At 35.2% G+C, this 22,338-nt stretch overlaps 1 protein-coding gene across 14 annotated transcripts in view; it reads right to left on the bottom strand.

Annotated features, from left to right (window-relative positions):
- FAM172A (family with sequence similarity 172 member A) overlaps positions 1-22,338 on the bottom strand; it is a 441,861-nt gene that overhangs the window by 370,384 nt on the left and 49,139 nt on the right. For 13 of the 14 annotated variants that reach the window (XM_045498232.1, XM_045498206.1, XM_045498178.1 and 10 more), the window contains 2 exons: positions 21,532-21,633; positions 16,650-16,750 (listed from right to left, as the gene is read on the bottom strand). In XM_045498232.1, the coding sequence (XP_045354188.1) occupies positions 16,650-16,750; positions 21,532-21,633 (203 nt within the window). The remainder of the gene's footprint in view (positions 1-16,649; positions 16,751-21,531; positions 21,634-22,338) is intronic. The other variant, XM_045498213.1, reaches the window with a different exon arrangement.

Consider the following 22,338-nt stretch of genomic DNA (forward strand, 5'->3'; position numbering starts at 1 on the left):
GATAAGATCTAACCTGAGTAGCATCATACTGGAGACATTTTGGTCACTTACTATGATGATGAACAGGATCAATTCTTAATGAATAAATGGAACGCTACTATTATACCAGTATCTTTTGATTATTACTTTTCAGGTTACATGTACTACAAAGGATATCATTTGGTAAGGGATTACTAGGAATTGCTCCCTGCTGGGCCATCAAATTATTCACTATGCAACACGCACCCAACTGATCACTGTGTAACTACACTTTAATGACTGAAAGCATAGAAAGGTTCAAGGCTATAATGGACAAAATATAGTTGCCACATGCCTGTCATGACGTAGTGTGCTTTGTACAGACATGTATCACCTTTGCTTCCCTGGGTGGAAAGCTAGTGAACAGGAGAGAAAGAAACAGTGGTTTTCTTGTGGGCACAGAGCAGGAGGCAACACAAGGTGGGCCAGATTTCCCTCAGGGAATGAGTCCACCCTGAGCCTGAAGAAGGGGATGTGAAGTCTTAAGGCACATTCATACTAAATTACATGCAGGTATGATCACCATCTGCATTATGTGTCACCTTGGCTAGGCTATGGTCCTCAGATGCATGGTCAGACATTATTTTGGCTATTTCTGTGAGGATGATGAATGAGATTTACATTTAAATCGGTGGTTTTAAGTAAAGCAGGCTGCCCTCAGTAATGTAAGTGGGCCTCAACCACAGCTGAAGGGCATAATAGAATGAAAAGCTTCCAAGCAAGAGGTTATTCTGCCTGTAGATTGTTTTTGAACTCAAACTGCAACATAAATTCTTCCTTTACTCTCCAGCCTGTAGGTCACTGATCAGATTTTGGACTCACGCAGCCCCTACAAGTTCAAGAGCCAATTGCCTAAAATAACCTATTTCTCTCTATATACACAATCTATTGTTTCTGTTTCTCTGGAGAACCCTAACACAGTATCCATTTAGGCTTAGTTTAGCCCTGACACATTTACTAAAGAGAGAGATAAACACTAAGGGAAATAAAATATAATAGCTGTTATAATAGAATCATTTTAAAAGCACATATGAGACACAAAGGAGGGACATGTCCATTCTAGACTATATGGATCAGAGTAAGTTTTCTTAGAGGTTGATCTAAGCCTGAAAGATGAATAAATAGTCTGCAAGCAGATGGGAGGGGGGTGGTGAAGCAACACCCCTGGCACTAAATGGTCTCTGCATGAGAAGAAGCCCAGAGATATAAAACGGACTGGCATATTAGAAAACCACAAATAGGGGTGCCTGGGTGGTTAAGTTGGTTAAGCATCCGACTTCGGCTCAGGTCATGATCTCACAGTCTGTGAGTTTGAGCCCCACGTTGGGCGCTGTTGCTGTCAGTTCAGAGCCTGGAGCCTACTTCGGATTCTGTGTCTCCTTCTCTCTCTGCCCTTCCCCCACTCACGCTCTGTCTCTCTCTGTCTCTCAAAAAATGAATAAATGTTAAAAATTAAAAAAAAAAACAAAACCACAAGTAAGTTTCTACAGCTTTAAGCATAGGGTGAGTGGGGACAAGAGAGGAGAGGCAAGTGAAACTCAAACCAGAAAAATACAATAGGGCCAACTCATGAAATGTCTGCTTTGAGAATGCAAGCAGTTTGAATTTTATTTTGTAGGGAAACATATAAAGGTTCTGAAACAGGCAAACTTGATCGTAGTTGCAGTTTTAAAAGGTACCTCTGGTAGTAGTGGTAAGAACAAGGTTAAAGAGATGGAAATGGTGGGAGAGAGGCAGGCAAGTATGTACCACATTGGAGGTCACTGCCTTGGTCTGATAAGGCTGCCATAACAAAGTACCAAAGACTAGGTAGCTTAAACAACAGAAATTTATTTCTCATATTTCTGGCCAAGAACAAGGTGCTAATTGATTTGGTTCCTAGTAAGAGCTCTCTTCCTGGCTTGCAGTCACCTTCTTGCTATGTCTTCACATGACCTTTTCCCAGTGTGTGCAGAAAAAGAGAGAGAGAGAGAGAGAGAGAGAGAGAGAAACAGAGGGATCTCGCACTCTCTCCTTTTATTGTGTAAAGCTACCAATCCTAACAAATTAGAACCCCACCCTTATGACCTCATTTAACCTAAATTATCTCCTAAAAGTCCTATCTCCAAATACAATCACATTTAAGGCTTAGGGCTCCAACATGTAAATTTTGAGAGGGGGACACAATTCAGTTCCATACCTGAATTGTAGTAAAGAGTTAAGAGGTGATATATATACCTAAGCAGAACCAAAGCAGTGGAGATGAAGAAAGATGTGAGCTAAGAAGGTAAAATAACAAGACCTGGTCACAAGGGAAACATGAAAAGTGAAAGGACTATGAAGTTTCTGACTTACATAACTGGATAAATGGTTAATTCCACCCAATAAAACTGGGAAAGCAGGCTACTGACCCAGCAGACCTACTCCCAGTGAAGAGTAGAAATGAGATGTCAGACTGAAAACAGAGGGATTACTCTAGAATCTATCTAATGAACACTCAACAACAAAGTCAGAGATTTGATTTTTGCCATAGTTACTATCTAATCTGTTAGCCTGTTACTGTTTTGTTGATGCTGACAGCAGACACAGAATTCTGGGTCAGAGACAAAGATCTTTATTAATCATGACATAGCATAACCATGTATATACATTGATTCCCTGGATCCTAAATTCCTAGGGGGTAACGTTATATGAGCCTGGATGGATGCTGTACCCACAGTAGTTTGACATGACGGTGAGGAATATGAAGCTTGAGGAGCCTACCACTTTATAGAAAGCTGTAAGCAATCCTATCCCTCAAGATCACTTACCACAAACACAACTGTGAGAAATGGCCTATGTAAAAAGTAGGGAGGGCCTTGCATTCTTAGCATACGTAGAAAAACATGTAAAAGCATGAGAAAGTTGTGCCACAACATTCACCGACCTAGTTATTTCCCTCCTGGCTCCAAATGCATTTATGCCCCATAATACTAAGTAAAGTATCCCTTAAAAATGGAACAAACTATTTGAAGACAACCCAAATACTAGGATGGATGCTGTTATTCTCAAGAAAAGTATACCAATTCTAATATTTGAAGGGTCCCAAACAAAACAGTATCTGTACTATTCAAAAACACTGAAGTAAAGCCTTCCCCACTCATGTATGAGAAGCCCAAACTCTTTCAAGTTTCCTATCATCTTCCATTTTTCCCCCAAAATTTAACTGTGAAACTTTCCAAACATATAGAAAAGTTGAAAAATAATACAATAAATACCTTTACACTTACCACTTTCATTGAACAACTGTTAACAACATTTTGGCATATATGCTTTTTATTTCTGTAGGCTTTTCTCCTTTCTTAAGAAACATCTAAAAATAGTATGCTTTGTCCGATGTGTCCTTTTGGTGTCATTTACTTTTTTCCCTATTTCCTATATCTCATGAAAACGGGAAGATACATCTAAAGGTCTGATTAGAGTCAGATTTAAAGTATATTACCAGAATATTCAGTTAATACTCTGTACTTCAAATTGCATCACATCAAAAAAACCCCTCAGTGTCAAGTTATTCTATTACTAGTAATACTAACTGTTTACTTAAGTAAAGTGCCCATAGTTAGATCTATTTTAAGGTATGTATTTTTCCCTTAACAATTGCAAGAAATCTCTGAGGAGATACTTTGGTACTATGCAAATATTCTATGCAAAAATACTATGCAAACAGTCCCTCATATCCTTTAACCTGATGAGATAAGCATCCATTGATGATTATTATCTGAATCCATTAGTTTGTGGAGGGGTTGTACATTAGTTTTCTGTTATTAATGGAACAAAATTACCACAAACTTAACAGCTTTAAATAACACAGTTTAGCATCTCACGACCTGTAGATCACAAGTCTGCATTAGTTCTACTGGTTTCTCTGCTCCAGGTTTCACAAGGCCAAAATCAAGGCATCAGCCTACAGGTTCTTATCAGGAGATTCTGGAAGGAATTTGCTTCCCAGTTCCTTCAGGCTGTTGGCAAAATCTAGTCCAGTGAGGAGGTTGCAGACCTAAGATCAACATTTCCTTGAGGGCTATTAGCACAGGAACACCCTTAGCTCCCAAAGGCTTCCCTCTGGTCCCTGCACCTCAGGGCAACAATGGCATGTTGAATCCTCCTCATGTTTGGATCCTCTGGCTTTCCTTCTGCTACATCTCTCTTAATTCCTCTTCTGCCAAATCTCTGCCACCGACTCTTCTGCCTTTTTGTCAGTTTTCAAAACTCTTGTAACTGCACTGGGTCCACCCAGATAATCCAGAATAATCTATCTTAAACTCAGCTGAAGAGTAAGCTTAATTACATCTACAAAGTCCCTTCACAGTAGTACCTAGATTAGTGTTTGAGGAAATAGAAAAATGGGACTTTTCCAAAACGATTTTTAGAATTATGCTATCATAGGTGGCAAAACTGACTTTCTAATTCTATCATATTTACTACTTTTACTAGCCAGTACCCTTTGATAGAGAAGAATATTCCTTCTTTACTAGCAAATGAACTATATAGTTTCTTATACAAAGATAGCTGCTCAATTCTTTTCTTTTGATTACCAATTTTTACATAATTTTCATCTGATTATGGTAAATTAACTAGATTTTTTTTAAATATTAAGACATGGTGATTTTTTATTAAGTGTTTTATAATCATTAGAATGCTTATTCTGTTTTATCCTCAAAATGACCCAATTTTGGCCAAAAGAAGCCCTTTCAGATTGGCTATTCTGTCCTTTTCACATACTTCCACTAGAGTAAGTGTATCCTTTCTGGTAAAACATCATGTGATAGGCTCATCTTCTATATTTCCAGTCCCTGATCTGGAATCAGCCTTTTCTTCAATGACCCCTGGCTCCTTTTACTAGGCAATGCATTCAGACACCAAAATGTTACCACTAAGTGCACTCACTGGTAAGAGGGAGCCACTATCTCCAGGCCTTTTTAGTGAGTAGAACCAGGAATATACATTTTGAAAACATAGTAAGTATGTAGTGATATTCCAAAATTAAAATTTTTCTCTACATGGGTTTTCCTAACTGCTTTGTTACATTTTGGATCTCTTTTCTCTAATCCTGAAAATCATAGCTCACAATTACATTTACGTATTTACTTATTTGCTTTAAAAACCACATTCATAAAATAGCATCAAAATTATTATACCAGTATCACTATTAACAATAAAACCAATGAGTTAATTTTAACATTTCACTGGCCATTCTCAACCACAGGACAAATCCAACAAAGGAAGTACCAAGTACTGTACCCAAAAGGCCTCAGAAGTAATTCTTTATTTCCTCTTTGGTTATGTTACTAACTACATATACACTTCATCCTGTTTTAAATTTTGTGGTATGTTTTTTTCCTTAACATATTAAAATGCCAATGGTTCAAAAATCAAAACTATACAAAAAGGTATTAGAGATTTCTCAATGCCATCCCTTCATCTCATTCCTCCAAATTCCCCATAAATATTAATTTCAGGATTATTTTCCAGGTTTTTTTTCAGAAAAATAAAAAAAAAAAAACAACAAATATATGCATTTTCCCCTAATTTTTCACACAAAAGGGAAAATACATCTGTAATTTTGTACAACACTGGCAATTTCTCATCTAAAGGGATTATACTACTTTATTCTATATTCCCATGAGAAACATATAAAAAGGTCCTTTCTTACCAACCACAGCCCGAGTATGCCATCAAGCTTATAGATTTTTGTAAACCTGACAGGTGAGAAATGTTACTTTGACACAGTATTCATTAACACATCTCTTGCTCTGAGTGAAGTTAAACATCTTTTCATATGTTTAAGGATAGTTGCATTATTTTCCCTGAACTGCTTGTTCCTGCATATTGCCCACTGGTGAGGATTTTTGTGGGGTTTATTTTGTTTTGTTTTGTCTGGGCCTTTTCTTTTCAAGTCTTAGAAAAATATAGTATTCTTTGACAACTTCCTTGCTGTCTAATATTACAAGATATTCCAGGCTCATATCAATTGTTTCTGGCCACACACTGAAACATTTCTCCAAAGAATTTGTATTGCTTTAATGAGAAACAGTATTTCAAAACAACAATCATTGATACTGGGTTGGTATTTCAAAAATACAATCAATGCTATTGGGTTCATGGGTTTAATTTAATTTTTTTTGCGTTTAGACCTCTGATCCATTTGGAGTTCATTTTGGTGCACATTGTGATGAATGGTCAAATTTTATATTCTTACAAATGATTATCTATCAGTTACTTAAAGTTCCTTTTCCCCCAGTGACTTACAACTACACTATAATATAAACTATATTTCCATGTGTATTTGAAAACTTTTAATGTATTTATGGACTTCGTATTCTGTTCAATTGGTCTCTAAGTTTGTTCATATGTCAATGCTACATTGTTTTAAAGAGGCTTACAGTTTTTCTCAAGTGGGTTTTCTTATTATTTCAGGGACTACTTCTTCAATTCTAAGATGTCCAATTACTAACACCAACCTAGATATAGTATCCCATTTATAGAATTAGATGCTAAAGACAGATGGAAATCAAAGGAGACTGCTGACCAACGCTGGTTCTTCATTTCTACCAGAGAAAGTTAAATTTGATGTCAGCAATAAGTAGACTAAGAGAGAGGAAGGGGAAAGAAAAATTAGAAATTAAACCATTATAATATTAATAATAAAGTTAAATTAGAAATGTTAAACAGCACAGTTCTATTTTTGATTCCATGCTCCTAGCATTTGCATGGCAAATTTGGAATATAAAATGATATCATATGTATGCATCCTACTTGTTCATCACAACAGTATGAATAATTTTATTTGCACATTATAGTGGTGTATCAAAAATATTCTTTTTCTAAAGTCATACAGATAGTACTGAGCCAAAATTAGGACCCATATTTCTGGATGGCTAGCCATTTCTTTCTGTCACAACATAAGATCTGTGAATTTCACATTATATTAAGGTATTAATTATACACACATAATCATATTATATTTAAAGATTTTAATATTAAAATGTTAATTTGTATTATTGTTCCTTAAGTTGTTCCTATTCCAAATACCTAAATATGGCAATTGAAAAAAAAAGCCTTAAGAGAAGGAGATGGTGGCTGAGTAGGACAACCCTAGGCTCAACCTCATCCCAGGAATACAACTTGCTAACTATCAAACATCCTAAATACACCAGAATCAACCTGAAAACTGACAAAACAAACTTAACAACCCCATAACCAGTGGCTTGGAAAACTAGATGGGTTGAATTTCATGAGTTGTTGAAATCAGCAGGGCTTAAAACCTGGAGTTTTAAAGGTCAGTGGGCTTGGCTAGGATAGAGCCTGGAGGGAACTGCAGTGCCTGGAGACAAGGCAAGCAAACAACCTGGGGGAATAAAGCATGGAAATAGCAATTGGAAGAGTGTCTAGGGCACATAATGCAGACATTCTTTGCTCTTCTCTGAGCATGTCCCTGAGAGGCAGCATTCACAGAGACATGGCTCCTGGAACAAAGGAGCTGGCCAGTGCCATTTCTCTCCCTTACCCCTTACCATAAATACAGAGTCACCTGTGGGAAGCAGCACAGCATGGGCACTGGCTACCTAACTTACTTACATGAAGTCTCATCCACCAGGAGTTTGTGGAACTGCCTTTCTCAGTCACGCTTGCCTGAGTCCCAGTGTGGTGCACCCCACCCCAGAAGACCAGCAAAAACCCCTGCCTACACGATGTCTCCAGACCAGAGGGCTCTACAGGGCCTCAGTTCCAGCGGAGGTGATGACAGGTCTCATTTCACAAGCAGACCAGAGCACACCTAGTTAAAACTCGCCACATTCAGGCCAAGAAGTAACCACTACCAAAAGCAGGCAAGAAGAACCACTGCAGATGACCAGCCTGAAGGACAGAGCAGCCAGAAAACAACAGAAGAGCACACAAAGCACACACTCCCAAAAGTGCTAGGCCCTAGACACTACTGACCCCTTCTTTATAAGGTCATTACTTTCAGTAATAGGAGATATAACTAACTGGCTTTTATAACACAGAGAAGCAGGCAAAGACTTACACAAAATGAGAAGACAGAGGAATTTATCCCAAATGAAAGAACAAGATATAGTCAAGGCCAGAGATCTAAATGAAAAAGATATAAGTAACATGCCTGAAGGAGAATTTAAAGAAACAATCACATGGATACTAACTGGACTTAAGGAAAGAATGGAAGACATCAGTGAGACCCTTACTACAGAGATAAAAGACTTAAAAAAGAATCAGAGATGAAGAGTGCAATAAATGAGATTAAAAACACACTTGATGTGGGTGCCTGGGTGGCTCAGTCAGTTAAGCAGCTGACTCTTGATTTCAGCTCAGGCCATGATCTCACAGTACCTCAGATCAAGCCCCATGCTCTCAGTGCAGAGCCTGCTTGGGATTCTCTCTCCCCCTCTCTGCCCCTCCCTTACACAATCTCTCTTGCTCTTGCTTCCCCATAAACATAGGGAAGAAAATCACACTTGATGCGATACATAACAGGCTAGAAGAAGCAGAGAAAAAATTAATGACATAGAAAATAAAGTAATGGAAAGCAATGAAGCTGAACAAAAGAGAAAGAATTACACAAAATGATAAGACTTAGGGAACTCAGTGACTACATCAAATATAATTATATTCATATTACAGGAGTACCAGGAGAAGAAGAGAGAGAAAGGGGTGACAGAAAATGTATTTGAAGAAATAATAGGTGAAAACTTCCTAATCTGAGGAAGGAAACAGACACCCAGATCCAGAAGCACAGAGTACTCACATCAAATCAACAAAAGAGGCCAACATCAAGACGTATTGTAATTAAATTGGCAAAGTGTAGTGATAAAAAAATTTTAAAGGAAGCAAGACAAGAGAAGTCATTAATTTACAAGGGGAAACTCACAAGGCTAGCAGATTTTTCAACAGGAACTTGGCAAGTCAGAAGGGAGTGGCAAGATATATTCAAAGTACTGAATGGGAAAAAATGTGCAGCCAAGAATATTCTATCCAGCAAGGCTATCATTCAGGACAGAAGGAGAGATGAAGAGTTTTCCAGACAAACAAAAGCTAAAGGAGTTTATGACCATTAAACCAGCCCTATCAGAAATGCTAAAGGTGACTCTTTGAGTGGAAAGGAGAGAGCAAAAGTGATAATATAAAGACACGAAACACAAAAGCAGTAAAAATGAATATTCCTGAAAAAATAAGTCAAGGAACCCCCAAGATAAAAGGATATAAAATATAATAACATATACCTAAATTGTGGGGAGGAGAGGAGAAAAGAATGGGTTCAAACTTAAATATCCATCAACTTAATACAGATTGCTATATACAGAAGAGGCTAATGGTAACTACACATCAAAAGTCACAAATAAACATGCAAAGAATAAAGAGAAAGAAATCCAAATATATACTAAAGAAAATCAGCAAAACATGGAAATACAAGAAAGGATCAGAGAAAATCTCCAGAAACAACCACAAAACAAGCAATAAAATGGCAATAAATACATATCTGTCAATAATTACATTGAATATATATCGACTAAAAGCTCTAATCAAAAGACACAGGGTGTCAGAATATTAAAAAAAAAAAAAAAAGACACATCTATATGCTGCCTGCAATAGACCAATTTTAGACCTAAAGACACCTGCAGATTCAAAGTGAGGCAATGGAAACATTTACCATGCAAATGGATATCAAAAGAAAGCTGGAGTAGTAACACTTACACTGGACAAACTAGACTTTAAAACAAAGTCAGTAACAAGAGACAAACAAGGGCAGTGTATAAACATTAAGGAGATAATCCAACAAGAATATATAACAATTGTAAATATTTATGTATGCAACATGAAAGTACCCAAATACATAAAACAATAACAAACATAAAGGAACTAATCAGTATTAGTATAATAATAGTAGGGGATTTTATCACTCTACTTACATCAATGGACAGATCATCTAAACAGAAAATCAACAAGGAAACAATGGCTTTGAATGAAAGACTGGACAAGATAGACTTAACAGATATTTTCAGAACATACACATTCTTTTCAAGTACACAAGGAACATTCTCCAGAAAAGATCCATATTAGGCCATAAAACAAGTCTCAACAAATTCAAAAAGATCCAAGTCATTCCATGCTTCTTTTCTGACCACAACACTATGAAACTAGAAATCAAACACGTGAAAAAAATCTAGAAAGAACACAAACACATGGGGGTTAAATAACATGTTACTAAATAATAAATGGATCAACCAAGAAATAAAAGAAGAAATAAAAAATTACGTGGAGAGAAATGAAAATGAAAACAAATGGTACAAAGTCTCTTTGATGCAGCAAATGCAATTCTAAGAGGGAAGTTTACAGCAATATAGGCCTACCTCAAGAGGTAAGAAAAGTCTCAAACTCCCCTAAAGGAGCTAGAAAAAGAACAACAAATGAAGCCTACAGTCAGTAGAAGGAAAAAAAATAATAAAGATTAGAGAAGAAATAAATGATACAGAAACTAAAAAAACAAAACAAAAAAATAGAACACATCAATGAAATCAGGAGCTTGTTCTTAAAAAAAAAGCCAATAAAAATTTTAAACCTCTAGTGAGATTTAGCAAAAAGAAAAGAAAAAGGACTCAAATAAATAAAATCACAAATGAGAGAGGGTTAATAACAACCAACACCACAAAAATACAAATAATTGTTAAGAGAATATTAGGAAAACCTACATGCAAATAAACTGGACAAGCTAGAAGAAATGGATAAACTCCTAGAAATGTATAAATTACCAAAACTAAAACAGGAAGAAACAGAAAATTTGAACAGACCAATAACCTACAAAGAAATTGAACCAGTAATCAAAAAACTCCCACAAACAAAAATGCAGGACCAGATGGCTTCACACGTGAAAAAAATTATACCCCTAGTTGTTTCCCTGTGATTCTATCCAAAAATAAAGAGCCATGCACCATAAGACTACTTTATCACTGCTATTCTCTAATTAAGCACATTGACAATTTATTAATTCTTAAAGAGGTAATAAAGATAAATATTAAAGGAAATGCAAAGATCCAAATTAGGCAAGAAAATCAAATCTCTCTTTCATTAGAATTTCTGCTGGATTATGAATTCTCCACTTAATAGTAATTCAGCAATGACATGAAAGAAACGGGAAAATTTTAAAAACTACATGCTGAGTTTTCATCATTCTACTTACTACTTAACATGATGGCCTTTCCAGTCTTTCTGATTGAGCCTACCAGAAACATTATTCTCAGGCATTCAACTCTAGCATATAGCATATACTAAAGAATTCTATTTTGAAAGTTACACTTTCACACCACTCTCCCACCTCCTTAAACCCAGACAGTATCTTTCTAAATTTAGATAAATTATCCAAACTTATTATAGGCTATATATTTTTATCAAGCTAAATGTAGATAGTAAAATAAAAAAAAATACATATTAGCAAAAGCATTTGTTTGACTATAAAAACGTAACTATGTAAATGTAAGAAGTATTCTTTTGTGTAGTTATGGAACTGCATTCTAAAAACAAACTGACATCTCAGTTTATTTTACTTACACAATAAGTTTAATTTACATAGAAATGACAGAGCATTTCAGGAGCAAGTCTTAAAAACAATTTCTGCTGAATGACTGCTATAATAATCTCCTTAAGAGAGAAATAAACATAAACTAAAACGGCAGTTGCAAAACATACATAGTAGCTTTCCAGTGAAGACAAAACTCAGTATTTAGTAGGAACATACTAAAAAAACACAGAAGGGGTTTTGGTTTAGATTGCTGGCTAAAGTCAGAATCTGTTTCCCTAAAACTTCAATCTTAAGCGTATCAGAAGTTGTTTATTAAGGCAGGCTCCTAGACAAGAAACTCAAATTTACACTATCTTCTGTATTCCACCCTCACATCCATGAAAAGAAAGGTTTTTAAATGCTTCTATATTCGGGATGTGGTGAGATACTTTCTACAGGTTCTCATTTAATCGAACTAGAGATCTTACTGGTAACAATAAATACTAAATTATTTCCAGGATTTAAACGCAAAGGTTTATTTATGTTCTAGGAATTTTAGACAATTATACATGAACTTCTATTTTCTGAATTACAGCGACAGAGGTCTAGAGTGTGACTATGAAGGAAAAAATTTTCCGAAAGAAAATGCCACAAACTTGGACTACCTTTAATCAAATAATTTGAATCAGCAAAGCAGTAAAATTCTAAAACTTAGAAATTAAATGGTAATTAGCAAATAATGGAAAATATTTTTACAAACAGGAAAATTAACATTAGCATATCATTTTCCTTTACTCTGATATGAAAATCTATCTTTATGTTCAAATTCCTAAAATTAAGAAATTTCCTAAAATGCATAGGTCCAGAATTCATACTAGTTTACATATGTGTTATCACACTCATTTCCTATTAAACAAATATGAGAACACAGAAAATTTTCCCAAATTGCTTAAAGATATGCATAAAAAAACACTGTGACACAAAGTAGCTTGAGAGAAATAAAGCAAACTCATGCCACTAGTTTACTAACATTATTTTCTTTTTTAAAATTCTATTTTATTATTTTTAACTTAATTTTTAACCTTGCTAAATGGCATATTCATATTTAAAGTCACCTTAAATCATTCTTGGAAGAAGGCAAGATAGGCAGAAAAAAGAGAATCAGAAAAAAGGAACTGGGAAGAAAAGAAGAGAGAGAGTAGCAGAGGAGATGAGAAAAGGCTCCCCAGAAAAGAAGACATCTGAGCCAAAACCTTAAGGCAGGTGGAGGTACGGGTGTTGTGAACAAGGGAGAGAGGGCATTTCAAAATGAGAAAACAGTATGAGATAAAAGTACAAGGTATGAACGAAGGATAGTACGGTAGTTAAATCTAACTGGAAAGCATAGCTCAGAAATAGAAATGAAGAAATATGGACAAAATATAGGTACACCTATGTATTATTAAATCCCACCATAATGAACACTAAACAAATTCACCATAGTGAAAACTGTGTTCTTATTAGTATATAACTAAAACTCATACATCTCAATGCTAAAATATAGGAAATGAAATTCAATTAATAACCAGCCTTCAACAGTGAGATTAGTAATGAAAATAAGTATTTCAAACAGGACGTGAGAAGCAAGATGGTATGGAACAAAAGGCTGTAACAATCAGACTTCCTTCTCCAATTCTTGGATCTTTTGTTGCGACAAGTTTTATGCTAGAAAGTTATGTTTACTTTCAATATATATATATATTGGGAAGTAAATGGGATTGGTACTTGAAGCTCAGGAGTCCAATGATCTAAATTTGAGTTACACTGCATTACAGAATAAATCTTGTGATTTGGGGTGATCATTTAGGGCCAACTTGATCATCAACACAAATGTGAATACAAGCACAGGAGGTGAAAAATCTAGATAACATAGAATATTTTCTCTCTATATAGCTATATATAATCATTAAGTTCAAGATACAGTAAAACCTTAGATTGTGAGTAACTTGTTCTGCGAGTGTTCCACAAGATAAGCAAACATTTCTAATAAATTTTAACTTGATAAACGAGTGATGTCTTGCAATACAAGTAGCCTATGACACCAAATGTCATACGATCACAACTGAGCCAATGGTTTTTCTCTGTCTCTGTCTTGCTACATTGTGGGTGATCATCTCATGTGCCTAGATGCTTGGTCTCAGGCTGTGATGTCTGGCAGAAATCAGTGGTTTTTCAGAACTTTCGCACTAGTGTATTTTTCTATCACTTCAAATAACCTACGGACAGCCCTTTGCTTTTCCATACAAGAGTAAGCTTAGGAATGCTTTGTTCCACTCTAGGTCAGGCTGCCTGCAGATATAGACCCTTTCCTCTGCTGCCTTACTGCCAGCTACATTAAATACAGTATGACAAGAGTTTATTAATACCGTACTGTAGTCAACATCTGCGCAAGCACATACAATGGCCCCCGTTCAGAAAAAGATTCCTTTGAGTCAATAAATAGTAGTGATTCCATTAGTGACAGTGGAAGTCATCCTACACAATGACCCTCCTCTCTCGTCTCCCTCACACCAACCACAAAGGTTTTTAAGGGTAAGCGCAGGTTCATTTATTTATTTTTCTTTATATTTTATATTTTCTTTTCTATTTTGTATTACATTACAGTATTGTAATCATTCTTTTTTTAAAAAAATTTAATGTTTATTTATTTTTGAGAGACAGAGAGACAGCGCGTGAATAGGGGAGGGACAGAGAGAGACAGTCAGACAGACAGACAGAATCTGAAGCAGGCTCTAGCCTCTGAGCTGTCAGCACAGAGCCCCACGTGGGGCTTGAACTCACGAACAGCGAGATCATGACCTGAGCCAAAGTCGGACACTTAACCGACTGAGCCACCCAGGATCCCTGTAATCATTTTTATATGAATATTTTTGGATTGTGCAATGAATCATCTGAGTTTCCATTATTTCTACCAGGGGAATTCGCTTTGATATACAAGTGCTTTGGATTACAATATATTTCCAGAATGAATTATGCTCACAAACCAAGGTTTTACTGTATTTTGATTATCATGGAGTAAGGTCCACCAAAAATTAAATCTGTGACCCTCCGTATGTCCAAAAAACAAAAGGTAGCAGATCCTAGGAGAAAGCAATCACTTGCACATGGGATTATCTAATAAGACACAGTTGCTAAATTTTGAAAGAGATGATGTTAGAGGATACAGATTAAGGCTGAAAAAGATGCAGATGCCAAAAAAGGACAAAGTTTATTCAGAGAACAGCACCTGTCCAAGTGAACAAATACACATGGCTTATGGAAAAGAGTAAAATGTAAGCCCCACATACAAATATAACAAAGCAAACATCCCCAGTTCTTCTCTCAGGTCATATACGATGGATATTCTATTATCAACATATTACCAGTATGCAGCATATAATTAACTCAAGTGGAAATGGGCAGACATCTTATGTGCAGCAGAAATTACTCAGGGCATTACATATACATAAGATATAAATGTTGGAGGGGTGCCTGGGTGGCTCAGTCGGTTAAGCATCCGACTTTGGCTCAGGTCATGATCTCGTGGTTTGAGAGTTCGAGCCCCGCATCAGGCTCTGTGCTGACACCTCAGAGCCTGGAGCCTGTCTTCGGATTCTGTGTCTCTCTCTCTCTCTCTGTGCCTCCCCTGCTCATGCTGTCTCTCTTTCTCTCAAAAATAAATAAAACATTCAAAAAATTTTTTTTAAAAAGATATAAATGCTGGAGAACAATATCAAGAACTTTGAGGGACCTAATATTTTATCCTGTTTGCAAGCTAACAAGTTAGCCTGCTACTGTTTCATGGATACTGCTAAAAGACACTAGACTCCTGTGTCAGCGACAAAAGACTATTACTCAGTGTAGAGCAGGCAGCATGAGCTTATCTTCATCTTTCTCTTGTCCCTCAAATCCCAAAAAGGCAATGTGAACAGGCTAAGGACAGAGGCTGAACACACTGCAGAGCTAAGGAACCTCAACATTTATGAAGCTCAGTCTTGTAAGGGGTTGCTTTGCCATTAGTGCAGGAAGGGAGGAGCATTTTCTTGAATAGCAAAAAAAATCTGCTCTCTGCCTTGGAGGAATACACAATCTCTGTCTTCCAAGTTGTTTCCTATACAAAGACCCTCAAAAAGATAGACCACATCAAAAGCTGTCAGTGACTTTGCTCAGACACATGTAGAAATTCAAGAGACACATGGAGAATTGGCTCCCAGGAAACATAAATTTAGTTTCATATATTCTTTATGCTACCATTTAACCAGTTTTGTAAGGAATCAAAACAGAAAACAGAAACATCAACTTATCCTTAGAGAACTAAATTAGTGTATAGTTACCACACTTAACAAATGTGTCCATACATATTTTATTAAAAATATTTAACATGACATAGAATGAGTAAAACCTTTGGCTTTAAAAAACATTCATCTGAATGACAAATGACATTTTCAAGGGTTCCTAACAGTAGTACCATGGGAAGAACCTAAATGGTCACAAGGCCTAATCCTTTATCAAGTCAAAGGTAAGTAGGTGAGATCCAATTTATTAGCCAAACGAGTGTCAATCTTCTTCACAGAGATAAGCACTTTTTTTTTACCTTTAATGAGGAATAAATGTGATGATTTGATATATATTATACACAAACACACACATTGTAGAATGATAAAGAAGATTAATATTATTAACACATCCATCACCTCATATAATTAACATTGGTAATTTTTTTTTTTTTTTTTTTTTTTGAAGATAAGCATTTAAAGTAACACTTTTCCACCTGGCACAGCAGAGATTTCAACCTCCTAAAAACATTTAAAACATAAAATTTGGCAGAATTTGTTTTCTGATGTAATGACTCACTACCAAATATTAAGGTCATGGGAAGTATATGTTTACATAAAAACATAAATTTTTAAACTTAGAATATGTTTCAAACATAACCATTAAAATAATCAAACAAAAAATGCAAAACCTTTTTCAAGTCATTTTTTTTTTTTAGAAAGGCTTCATGAACCGTTTTAGCTTTACAACTTTCATTCTGACTATTCAAAATTGGGGGTGGGGGGAGTTAAAGTTGAATATATCACCATACCTCCCCTAGAGCTTCATATCTTTTCTGGTTCCATCTGTGCAAGTCTTCTCGGTAGTTAAAAACAAATGGTTCCCCAGTTTTTATGTGTCTTAACTGCCCCTCTAGAAGATAAACAAACAGTATTGCTATGACTCAGAGCATATTTATAATAATATGAAAAGTACGACAAATAATGTCTGAACTTTCTCAGAACAGTTTCATTTTTTCATTAGATTTTTTTCTTCAAATATCAACATGATGCAAACATCTAACTACTGTAAGAGAATGGCCCCACGTACTCAATGCTTTGCGTTTTCATCTTCATTACTCTAAAGCAAATTCTGATCTGCATTACTCTAACCTAAATTAACATTTGAGGGCCTATAATGTATAAGGGTCCTTGCTGGCTACAGCTGTGAACATAGTCCCAGTTCCTAAGCTTAAAGGTTACCTGAGGAGTAAAAGCGTAAATATTAAAAAGTTAAGCAACTTTTCAGGAAATTAAACGAGAATGAAGCAAATCAACAATCTAAAACCTGCCACAGGCAACTCATTGTAGACAATAAAGTCTAAAACAAGTTTGGAAAAATGAAAGATCCCTATAGGTTAGAATAGGTCTAGTGTGATTTTTCAACCAGGCCTTGAAGTATGAGTAAGAAATGAAAATAGGAGAAAGGAAGTGAGCCAACAAAGGTTTGGACTGTCAAGGCAGTCAACACTCAATTCTGAGATTTTACTGATAATATTTTTACTAATAATATCAAAGATATAAGCAATCTAGTGTCACAGGCAAAGAAAAGCAGGGAGAGGTCTGGGATAGCCTGGGCATTTCTTCTTAGATCCTTTCCTCTCAGTAGTAGCACTCTGGTCCAGAGAGGTCTCTAAGTGAGGTCTCCAAGTGAGGCAAAAAGTTACCTCATACACTGGTGAGCATTTGGGTTATAAAAAAACTTCAGTTTTATGTGCCAGAGAGTGGTACTACTTATATGATATTCTTCAGAGAAATATACCTCCTATTTCCACAGATATGTTTGCTATATGTTCGTTTACCATAAGCAGTGCCAAATCAACCATCCTGCTCAAAGCATTCCATAAAGACTCTGTTCATAACAAACATTAGTCTGTATTCACTAAAAGTTTATAGTATCAGCATGTTTATAAAGAGAAAAGACCAGGACACTTTGTCTTCATTCTGTCCCAGGAATATTCTCCTGGTAATCAGGAGAGAAACATACCACAAGCCAATTACTTTAACCTACTCTCTTCTGCCTCTACCCAGCAATTTAAAGAAAACTGTATAAAATGAACAGAAAGTTCAAATAATAGTGAACAATCCATTTTAACAAAAACAAAAAGTATTGAGCCAAACTGTGTAACACTGGAGAACATGTTGGGAACCAACAGTAGAAGGCTCAAATATTGGGTCTGGACTCTATGCTAAGAGCAGTAAGGCACAAGAAAGAGTTTAGAGCCCAAAGAAGGACATGATCATTCAGAGTGGAACTTAGTATTTGATTTTCAATGAGGGCATGAAGGAGTGGATAAAAACTTTAAAGTTATAGCACTGAAACTAAACCCAGGAAATATACGACCCCAAGAAAACTACTTCACTATTTTTATGAAATCAATTTCACTACATATAAAAATTAACTCTTTAATATGCAAAATAAGAGCTAATCCTTATTTGTAGAGTTCTCTAATACTCTCAACATGAGATACTGTGTTGGATCACTACAATACTCTTTTTTGGTCAGATGATGCCATATAAATTACAAGATGTATCTGCTTGTCTCTACAAGAAAGGGAAACTCCCATTTAAGATACCAAAGCAGGTAGGGGTGCCAGGGTGGCTCAGTTGGTTAAGCATCCAACTTCAGCTCAGGTCATGATCTCACAGTCCAGTCCATGGGTTCGAGCTCCATGTCAGGCTCTGTGATGACAGCTCAGAGCCTGTAGCCTGCTTTGTATTCTGTATCTCCCTCTCTCTCTGCCCCTCCCCCACTTATTCTCTCTCTCTCTCTCTCTCTATCTCTCTCAAAGCTCAAAAATAAACATTAAAAAAATAAATAACTTGAAATGGAAAAGAAAGCTACATGTAATGCGTAAATCTGAAAAAAAAAAAAAAGATACCAATGCAGGTAGATTGAGGGCATCTGCTAATCTAAAACTTATGATTTTGACTAAAGTAACCTTAAAGGTACCTGACATACAGTAATGTATAATATTTCTGCAGCTGAAATTTAAAATGTATTTTCTGTGAGACTGCTGTGTGAAAGGGAAGTGACTTACCAAGCCAGTAAGTGACTTTAATAGACTACTTAGGCCACTTGCACCTACATCACAAAGAAAGGTGTTTTGTTTTTTGTTTTTCATTTTAACTTACTCATTTTTGGGTATCATAATTCTCATAAAGTGATAAAGATTCTGATGCTTTAGGAAAAATGGGCCCTGTCAAAATAGCCAACTATTAGCACTAGTGTTAAAGGTAAAAAGAAGGTTAAGAGGCAAAGAATGTGAGCAGCGTTATCCAGAAAAAAATACCTGATCACATTGCAAATATGGCATTTCTCAAAGATTTGGACAATCCTGCCAGTGAGTGTCAAAGATCTGATTTACGACACTTTAGCTTAAGGTCCCCTGATATCAGTTGTAAAGTTTCACATGTACACCTAAAATATGTGCTATTCTGGGAAACGTATCCATATATTTTATCAGATTTGTTATGGAGTCTAGGACCCAAAAGATGTTATCACTTGCCTAAATGAATTAATAAGTTGAAAGTATTTAGGACACTTCTTGGCATGTATTAAGAGTTCGATAAATATCAGGTATTGTAGAAGACAATATTCAAACTCAAATGGTTTGCCACAAGGCCAATTATTTTTTAGTGATACTAAAGTGTGCTTCCTCATAATACTACACCAGGGCATAGGGAGTACAGGTGAGTGTAAAAGGGGATAAGCCTTTGAGTTCTTCATCAGCAAGGACACTTGAGCTGGGCCTTACACAACTGTAACAATGGGAAAATTGGCTAAGCAGGCATTTTAAACACAAGACGTATTTGAAAACCCGCACTGTTATCTGAAAGAACAAGGTATCAATTTGATGAAGGTAAAATACAATCTCTTCCCCTTTGTTACAAATTGGCTTAGAGTAAAATTTGTATCCAAATTCTTATTTTATCCAACTACTTTAAAATCCTTTATACAAAATTAGAAGCTTCAATCAGGTAATGAAAATTTAATTTCAAAGCTTTCATAAGAATTTTTGTCATTATAGAGCTAAAAAAGAAGTCGCCAAAGATACTAAGTTAAAATTTCCCTTTTAGGGGGTTAGCATTGAGACCCAGTTTCCTGTATACAAATCCTCACCTCTCTTAAAAGATATTCACCATTAACCTGAATTCAAAAGTGAACTGTATAATACTAAAAATAAGATCCTTAAAAATGACATCCTATCCTTAGAATTCAACCATGTCTGCCTCATACTGTTAGTCACTATTTATGTAAGACAGTGTTCAGGATACTTAAAAAATAAATGGCAAGTGTGTGCAAGGATGCATACATCTTCATGGTATATATACACAAAAGGGCACATGTACATGCAAAAGTGTAGGTATGTACAAAAGTCTGAATGCAATATATGTGGATCCAAGGGTGTGCAAAAGTGTGAAAGGTTGTGTGCATATGTATCTGATAATAAAAGGAAAGATTAAAAGGGTACTGCTTCTGGGGGCGTCTCACTGGCTCAGTTGGTATAGCATGTGACTCTCGATCTCAGGATCATGAGTGCAAGCTCCACTCTGGGTGTGGGCCCAACTTAAAAAATGAAAACAAAGAAAAGTCTATTGTTTTTTTGTTTCTTACTCACTTTAAGAAATATTCAAGGAAGATGAAACATAGACTTTGATGAAAAATGATGTCCAATATCCATAGAGCAAACATAGTTCTATGATATAGCCACAATACCAATATCCCAACCCATCCCTGTTCTGAGAAAATCTAATAATAATTTCAAAGGAAAAAAGGCAATGTTAGTCTGAGTGATCATTTAGTTCTGTCAATTAAAATATAAAGAAATTAAAAAAAAAACAAAATATTACTACTCATACATATTTTGGCATAAGATATCCTTTACTAAAAAAAGCATGAAAATATCAGAAAAGAGATCAAAGTTTCTAATATCATCTGTTTAAATCCACTTAATTTTCTAGTATACAGAGACCATCATTATATAAGCTAATACCTATAACTGATAATGCAAAGGGATATCTACTATGACATGATAACAAATCACCAATGTAGTGGGTACTACAGAAAGCTACACCTCAAATGCTACCTAGCTTGTAACAGCAAATGCCCTTCAGGTACAACAGCATGTTATCAATTCAGTGAATCACAATTCTTTGTTCTAGAAACATCCCTGTAACTTATGGTATGTTCTCCCAAATCCCAAGTGCAAAGTTTACCTTATTCATAACTTAATTAATAAATTTTAAAATAAGGATGTTGCCTGAAAAAAATCATGGAAAATTGAGTACTATGCTTTAAAATATGGTCAAAGATAATAATTGCTAGTCATTTCATTTTCAAAATGTGGAAAAGTAGCATCTTTCTATATAATTTAATTCGGAATTACAACCGGATGCCAGCAAGTTAAATGCTCAAGGCTGAAATGCATAAGTCAAATCAAATTCATGTCCATTGGTTTAAGTGATGTGATAATTACGGGAAATTACAATTTGGTTCTTTTGCTTGAATGAAGAATTTCACCATGAAGGGAAAAGTCATGATTTCTTAAATACATAAAACACTAACGGGCAAATAAAAGTAGCAAATAACATCTGTCCTATGATTCTATTAGCATGATACATAAATCTTGTATGTAGCATACAACCACTTACTTTCATTAAAAGCATATTCAAATCCTTCCAGGGTATCCGGAAAATCAAGAGGTGGTTCATCTTTTTTCATTAGTTCATCCAAATCAATCCTAGATAATAAATCTAGAAAAGAATATAAAATGTACTTATATTTTCATAGTTAATTACAAAGATTTCGTTTTAAATGGTTTTAAGTATTCTTTTGTTCTATTAGCTTACTTTTTATGTATTGCCTTATTGATAATGCTTTTAAAGTTTCTAAGTTCTTAACGGGCTATATCATGACAATTTCAAAAGCACTTTCAAAATCATAATTGCCATAACAATCACAATTTTAGATCCTATGTACCCCTATTGTAAATTATGAACTTCTTCCCCTCAAAATATTCAGCTATTAATTTGTACCTTTTTAACCTCCATCTATATAGTTTAAAAGTTTCAGGTATTAAGATGATTTTTAAATGGTCACTAAATCTTACATATAGATGACACTACTATTTATGAAAAAAGAAACTTATAAATTTAAATAGGGGTAACATAGCACATTATTATTTTTTATATGAAAAATTATAATATTAAAATAAAACATGTAAATGGAGAAAGTTTGATTATCACAAAGAAGTTTTTATTCTTTACACTATCTGATTTCCATACAATAAAAAAATGGTCAACAAAGTTTTTTAAATAAACATTTTATCTTGAAATCATTTTAGATTTACAAAAAAGTTGAAAGATAGTACAGATATTGTCTATATACCCTTTGCCCAGTTTCCCCTATTGTTAACATCCTATATCACCAGGGTACATTTGTGAAAATGAAGAAACCAA

The sequence above is a fragment of the Leopardus geoffroyi genome, chromosome A1 (genome assembly GCF_018350155.1).
Source record: "Leopardus geoffroyi isolate Oge1 chromosome A1, O.geoffroyi_Oge1_pat1.0, whole genome shotgun sequence".
NCBI classification, from domain to species: domain Eukaryota; kingdom Metazoa; phylum Chordata; class Mammalia; order Carnivora; family Felidae; genus Leopardus; species Leopardus geoffroyi.